This window comes from Opisthocomus hoazin, chromosome 9 (assembly GCF_030867145.1).
Source record: "Opisthocomus hoazin isolate bOpiHoa1 chromosome 9, bOpiHoa1.hap1, whole genome shotgun sequence".
In the NCBI taxonomy this organism is placed as follows: domain Eukaryota; kingdom Metazoa; phylum Chordata; class Aves; order Opisthocomiformes; family Opisthocomidae; genus Opisthocomus; species Opisthocomus hoazin.
The window spans coordinates 18806826-18813822 of record NC_134422.1 but is presented as its reverse complement, the minus strand read 5'-3'; the positions used below and the strand labels follow the sequence as shown (position 1 = coordinate 18813822).

The following is a 6997-nucleotide window of genomic DNA, read 5'->3' as shown; positions in this document are numbered from 1 at the left end:
AGCTGTTGTGAGCTCCCGGCACGGCGGGTCCCGGGGTCAGGGGCAGCAGAACCACCAGTTTCCAGTCCCCGGGACACGGATGGCGTCTCCGACTAACAGGGTGCCCACAGGGGTGACTCAGGAGCTGGGAATCCGGCTGGCACCGAGCGCCTGGGCCCCATGAAACGCTCACAGGCTGCCACGTCCCTCCTAAGGCTGCACACCTATTGCCGGGAAGACACAGGATCCTGCTGGGAAACGATGCACGAGCACCGATGGAAACCCAAAACCCCGCCACCACACCCAGCCCACACAGGGGACACAGCCAAGGGCAAGGGCCACCCCGACCCGTGCCAGGCCCGGGGGTCCAACCCCCTGCACGTGCTCAGGCCGTGGCCCTCCCGGGGCTGGCAGGCGGCTGGGGTGCTGCCCTGCCGCCATGCCATCTCCCAGCACCCCGCCGAGCATCCCTGTCCCTCAGGGACGCTGGTCCCCAGCGTGGCACCCAGGGCTTGTGCCTTGTTTTCGGTGGAGGCTGGGCAGTGCCAAGGTGGGGGAGCGGCAGTGAGGGGGGCTGCAGCCTGGCTTACACCCGTGAGTCACCCCAAAGACACCCAGCCTGCGGGAGCTGTCTGCTCCCCCGAGCACCCGTAGGCACCCCTGTTTCGGGGCAGCCCGTACTCCTCCAGTGCTCAGTTGGGGCACGCCGGGGCAGCACTGGCTGACCACCCCTGGGGAGCCCATCGCTGCCCCTCGGCTCCCACCCCGGCCCCTCCTGGCTGTGCCCACCCTCCTCCCACCCAGCCCCCAGCTCTGCCCTGGCTTTGGCCGGTGCCGGGTCTGCCTGGCCCCGGACCAGGGTGCAGGGTGCAGGATAGCGGGGTGTGGGGTGTGGATTTGGAGGGTGCAGGGTGTGGATTGCGAGGTGCAGGGTGCAGGATGTGGATTGCAGGGTGCGGGCTGTGGTTTGCGGGGTGCAGGGTGCAGGGTGTGGATTTTCAGGGTGTGGGGTGCAGGATTGCGGGGTGCAGGGTGTGGATTCGGGGGTGCAGGGTGAGGGGTGCAGGGTATGGGGTGTGGATTGCAGGGTACAGGGTGGGAATTTGCAGGGTGCAGGGTGAACGGTGTGGATTGCGGGGTGTGGATTTCGGGGTGCAGAGTGCAGGGAGCAGGGTGCAGGGTGTGGATTTGCAGAGTTCAGGGTGCGGGTTGCAGGGTGAAGGGTACAGGGTGTGGGGTGCAGGGTGTGGATTTGCAGGGTGTGGGGTGCAGGGTGAAGCGTACAGGGTGCAGGGTGCACGGTGTGGATTGTAGGGTGCGGGGTGCGGATTTCCAGGGTGCAGAGTGTGGATTGCGGGGTGCAGGGTGCAGAGTGTGGATTGCGGGGTGGGGGTTGCGGATTGCAGGGTGTGGATGGCGGGGTGCGGGTTGCGGGGTGTGGAGTGCGGGTTGCGGGGTGCAGGGTGCGGGTTGCAGGGTGCGGGGTGCCGGGTGCGCACTGCCGGGCCGCCTGGGCGCGTTCCTCCGCGCCAGCAGGGGGCGCGCGGGGCGGTGCGGGGCGGGCGGCGGCGGCGGCCATGCAGGTACCGCGCGGGCGGGCGGGCGGGCGCAGGGGTCGGGCCCTGCCCGGGGCTGGGGGGGTCTCCGGGCCCGGGGGGGGGGGGGGGGATCCGGCCCGGGGAGGGGGGGTCCCGGCGCTGCCCGGTGACGGCGGTGCCCGCAGGCGAAGCAGGCCGCGCAGGCGGCGGCGCAGGAGCTGGTGAAGTTCGTGAACCGGAGCCCTTCGCCCTACCACGGTGAGGAGCCGCCCGGCCCCTTCCTCCTTCCCCTCCCCGTTCCCCTCGGTGCGGCCCCGCTGACGGCTCCCCCCGTTCCCCCCGCAGTGGTGGCCGAGTGCCGCAGCCGGCTGCTGCAGGCCGGCTTCCAGGAGCTGAAGGAGACGGAGCACTGGGAGGTGCGGCCGGCGCAGAAGGTGGGCCCGGCCGGGGGCGGGGGGGCGGCGGGCGGGGGGGGGCGGCCCGGCCCTCACCGCTGCCTCTGTGCCCCCCAGTACTTCGTCACCAGGAACTACTCCACCCTCATCGCCTTCGCCGTCGGCGGCCGGTTCCAGCCCGGGAATGGGTTCAGCCTGCTGGGAGCCCACACCGACAGCCCCTGCCTCAGGGTAAGGCCGGCCAGCCCGGCGCCTGCCTTCCCCCGCGGCCGGGCCTGCCCTGGTGCCCCCGGCTTCCACTCCGCCAGCAGACCCGGCCCTGACTCCCGCCGTGCCCCGAGCACCTACACCCCCCAGATCTGCCGCCCAGGGCGGCCCGCGCTGACCCCCTGCGTTGCTCCACGCACCGTCATCGCCTCTGCGTCCCCTGTCCCTCAAAGCACCTCACAGCGCCCTGCGGTGACAGGGTTCGCGATCAGATTGTGGGCGTGCTCTGCCCAGTCCCCACCAGTTACCCAGTTCCTGGGTCTTTGCGGTGTCGGCAGTGACGTCTCTGCTCTCGCCCAGGTGAAGCGCCGCTCGAAGCGGGGTCAGGTGGGCACGGTGCAGGTCGGCGTGGAGACCTACGGAGGGGGCATCTGGAACACCTGGTTTGACCGTGACCTCACCGTGGCCGGGAGGGTGATCATAAAGGTGAGGCGGATTTGGGACAGGCGTGGTGGGCTCTGGGTCCGTGACTCCCACCCAGAGTGGGACCTACTGCAGCCTCTCAGCCCTCCAAGTCTGGCCCCAGCAGTCCTCCTTGTGTTTCAGGACCCGGCCACGGGGCGCCTGGAGCAGCGCCTGGTACGTGTGGAGCGACCCGTCCTCCGCATTCCCCACCTGGCCATCCATCTGCAGCGTAGCATCAATGAGAACTTCGGGCCCAACACCGAGCACCACCTGTAAGGCCTGGCTCAGCCCCGACCCCTGGCCTGCCCTCGGGAGGGCTGGGACCCAGCTGGAGCGGTGCCCAGCTTCAGCTCTTTCCCTTTGGCAGTCACTCATCGCAGTGGCGGGGTCTGTGGTAGCTTTTCTTAGCCCCATAGAGTCCTCCCAGGAGATGCTTCCAAGCTTGGGGCTTGGGAAAGGACACTGGGGTGTTCTAAGGTGGCACAATAGATCTGTGCTTGAAATGCTGTGCGTCCTTGCTCCGTTCGGCGTGGCAGTTGCTCCCTGGAGGAGCGAGGCAGGCACCCCAGGAAGGGCAGGCTGTGTGTGACCCAAGCAGGGGAGGTGAGCAAAGCCCTGGGAGTTAATGGCACCATCTCCCCGCAGGGTTCCCATTCTGGCCACTGCTGTGCAGGAGGAGCTGGAAAAAGAGGTGCTCATGGAGTCCACACCATGCAATGCTGCGGCCCAGGTGAGCCGGGTGCCAAGGACTAGTGCTTGCTAGGACCTCACACGTGTCACCTTTGATTTCCAGTCCTCAGGGACCTGCCAGCACGTTCCCCTTCCCATGCTCCCCATGGGCTGCTGGTAACCTTCCACTCTGCCTCAGAGATGTGTACATGACACATCTGCTCAGCCACCTCTCTGTTCCCACCCTGGTCTGCAGCCTTCTGATAGAAGGGGGTGCAGCGCCGTAAAGCCATCAGTCTCCGTGGGGAGGTAGGGCAAGGAGGGGGGATTGCACGGGGGGCAGAGAGCCCCTCGCTGCACCCTGTGAATGGCCCTGCTGCCCTGTGTGAGGTGGAGGCTTGAACACAGCACGTGTTAGTGGGAGGGAGGGCTGCAACAGCGTGAGCAGGGTGTGGGATGGCTCTGTCAGGGGGAACAGGGAGTTTTCCCTGCCTTCCTCTGCCTGCCCTGCCCGCAGCTCTGCTTTCTTCCCAGGCAGAGCGGCACAGCCCTGTCCTGCTTTCCCTGCTCTGCCCCCAGCTGGGGGTGAAACCAGAGCAGATTGTGGAGCTGGAACTATGCCTGGCAGATACGCAGCCAGCGGTGAGTAAGGGCAGGAGCCTCCCTCTGCCTGAACGTAGCCTGCGGGCTGGCACTGCACAGGTTTTACCTGGCACGCTTCCTCTGCCTGAGGCGTGCCGGGGCTGGGAGCTGAGCGGAATGAGAGGAGGCAGCTCCTGAGGGGCAGAGACGAGGGGACTGGAACAGGGACCCAGTGGCAGGTACTTTTTAGTGACCTGGAGCCTGTACCCTGCCCCTCCTGGCTCTCTGCCTTTAGACACTGGGTGGTGCCTTCAACGAGTTCATCTTCTCCCCACGCCTGGACAACTTGCACAGCTGCTACTGCGCCTTGCAGGTGAGCAAGAGGAGGAGAGGAGCCTGGAGGCCGCAGCATGGACCCCCGCGCACCTGGCTCGGCTTTGCGGGGCCAAGGGCTGGCCCGAGGCTCTGCAGGGAGGCATGTTCCTGTGGGGCGGGTCTGGCTTGGAGGTTCTGGGGTTGGGTGGGGGTGTGTGGGGTTCCCAGCAGCTCCCAGAAGTGACTCCTGCTCTTGCTGGGCCACGTGTGTGCCCACAGCTGCCTTCCTTGGTGCTTTGAGCTCTCCTGGTGAAGTTCCTACTGGCTTAGGGCTGAGCTTCCTGGGCTGGGGTGGCACTCGAGCTGGTGTCCTTCCTCCTCTAACCCTGCAGGCCTTGATTGACTCGTGCACGACGCCCTCCTCCCTCTCTGAGGAGCCCAACGTGCGTCTCATTGCGCTCTACGACAACGAGGAGGTGAGCGAGGGGCCGTGGGGTGGCTGGCACAGGGAGGAGCTCTGTGTTCTTCTCTCTCCCTAGGCTGTGCCTAGCAGGAGATGGATCCCAGGCCCCAGTGGGGCCTTACACACCCCCACCATAGAGCATGGCCCAAGCAGGGGGTGGGAAGCAGTGGTGTGGTTGGAAGCTGCTCTGCTGGCTCCAGGGAGCCCCCTGTCACTCAGCCAGCCCCTGGGGTGCCGGGGGTCCATGCTGACAGTGGTCCTTGGCAGGTAGGGTCGGAGAGCGCACAGGGTGCGGAGTCATTGCTGACGGAGCTGGTGCTGCGCCGGATCTCAGCATCGCCACAAAACCTGACAGCCTTCGAGGAGGCTGTGGCCAAGTCCTACATGATCAGCGCCGACATGGCCCACGCTGTGCACCCGAACTACGTGTGAGTAGTCCGAGCAGTGCCGTGGGGCAGGGCAGCCCGCCCTGCCCGCTGCGGGGACACATCCCCGTTGTCTCCCAGGGAGTGCAGACAGGACAGTCCTTGTTGCAGCGTGGAGGGAGGGCTTTAGCGTGAAACTCCTGCTTCTCTTTTGCAGGGACAAGCATGAGGAGAATCACCGTCCGGCCTTCCACAAGGTGAGGGCAGCCCTCAGCTTTGGGCTGGGACGGGCGCTGTCCGTCTGTCCTGCAGCGCTGTGAAGCGCCTGGCTGCTCCCTGGAGCGCAGTCCCAGGGTGCAACTCAGCGGCACTCAAGATGGGGGACGATCGTCCCACAGCGCGATTTGACTGTGCCACACGTCTGCTCGTGATCACTGGGGACCACAGCCTTGGCCCTGGAGCCCTTCCCTGCTCTGAGCTGGGGCTGTCCCCATCCCCACGGATCACCCAGGGAGGGGAGGATGGACTGCTGGCTTGGGGCAGGATGGCGGGAGTGTTTCCCGAGCCACCGACTGTCCCCGGTGCCAACGGCGGGCCTGCGGTGCCTTCCCTTGTCACAGGGCCCCGTCATCAAAGTGAACAGCAACCAGCGCTACGCCTCCACGGCTGTCACCGAAGCCGTCATCCGGGACATTGCCGCCCGCGTGGGTGTCCCTCTGCAGGTGAGCGGCGCTGGGCCAGCTTTCGGCGGATGCGGCCATGTGCCTGTCTTCAGGGGAGGGGGTCTGGCACAGGCCTGGCATCCCTCCGTTGCTGTGGCTGTCCCCGCCGGGGTCTGCGCTGCTGGCTGCTCCGGGGCTGCCGCGGGGAGCAGCCTCGGGAACAGGATAGGGGGGCCTGGCCTGAGCATGTGCCATCTTGGGGGGTTTTGCACCCTGGCTCGGGGACGGTGCAGCTTCCCCGTCCCAGGTTGCCTCCCTCCAGGCCCCGGGGGAGCGTGTGGGAGGCCACAGGGCAGCGTGGGGAGCTGCTGAGGCCGCGTCCCCGTGCAGGAGTTCATGGTGCGCAACGACACGCCCTGTGGCACCACCATCGGCCCCATCCTGGCCTCCCGCCTGGGGCTGCGCGTGGTGGATGTCGGCTGCCCGCAGCTGGCCATGCACTCCATCCGGGAGATGTGCTGCACCTCGGGGGTGCTCCAGAGCATCACCCTCTTCAAGGTGAGCCCCGCGGCCCCCTCCCCGCCGCTCCGCATCCCCTGCTCTCCATCCAGCCCCCGCCTTGGGGCTGAGCCCAGCTGTTCTGCCGGGCTTCCCGGCCCTCCGGAGCAGCGCCGGTACCGCCTGCTTCCGGAGGTGCCCGCTTGCATCCCAGCCTTCCCCAGCGACTGCCATCCCCAAACGGTTCCTATGGCAACCGGTGCTCGCCCGTGAGTCAGGGCTGGGTTGCCATGGCGACGCGGTCCTGCTCTCCGCCGGTCGCCGCCTGCCGAGATGCTGCGCGTAAGCTCGCAGGGAGCCGCTGACGGCCATGTCTCCTTCCAGGGCTTCTTCGAGCTCCTGCCGGCGGTCAGCAGCAGCCTGGTGGTCGACTGAGCGTGGAGGGGGGTCCAGCCGGGCCGGGGCCATTAAAGCACCTCTGTCTCATCAGCGAGTGGTCCATGAGCGCGGGGGGTGCTCTGCGCCGGGGCCGGGAGCGGGACCTGCTGCCCCCTCGGTGCCCGGTCGGGTGCGGGGGGTCCCGGGGTCTGCGTGTTCCCTGCGCGGGGCAGGGCTGTGAGGGTGTGGCTCGGCGCTCGCCGCTCATTGGGCTCTTCTCAGGGGCGTGGCCCCCGCGGGGGCCAGTGGGGCCGCAGGGCTGGGCAGGGGCAGGCGGTGGTTGGCCGAGGTGGTGCGGGCGCGGTGGCACGCCTCCCGGGGGGCGTGGCTAGCCTCCAGGGAGGCTGCGATTGGCGCGGTGCTCGGCAGTCTCCCCCTGGGGCGCGGCGTAATTGGCCTGACTTGATAACAGGGGGGCGTG

At 67.8% G+C, this 6997-nt stretch overlaps 1 protein-coding gene across 1 annotated transcript; it reads left to right on the top strand.

The window, feature by feature from the left end:
• The first annotated feature begins 1536 nt into the window (after positions 1-1536).
• On the top strand, positions 1537-6624 carry DNPEP (aspartyl aminopeptidase). The gene is made up of 15 exons (XM_075429619.1): positions 1537-1562; positions 1703-1775; positions 1863-1951; positions 2030-2143; positions 2480-2605; positions 2726-2856; positions 3230-3314; positions 3788-3895; positions 4131-4208; positions 4543-4626; positions 4881-5041; positions 5196-5235; positions 5599-5700; positions 6031-6198; positions 6523-6624. The coding sequence occupies exons 1-15, from the start codon at positions 1557-1559 to the stop codon at positions 6571-6573; spliced, it is 1416 nt and encodes a 471-aa protein (XP_075285734.1). The 5' UTR covers positions 1537-1556; the 3' UTR covers positions 6574-6624.
• Positions 6625-6997: the final 373 nt, after the last annotated feature.

Bases quoted from the DNA above. Each gene is read 5' to 3' on its own strand.
- DNPEP (XM_075429619.1), top strand. The intron at 1,952-2,029 runs GTGGGCCCGGCC...TGTGCCCCCCAG, and splicing joins AGGTGCGGCCGGCGCAGAAG to TACTTCGTCACCAGGAACTA. The intron at 2,606-2,725 runs GTGAGGCGGATT...CTTGTGTTTCAG, and splicing joins CCGGGAGGGTGATCATAAAG to GACCCGGCCACGGGGCGCCT.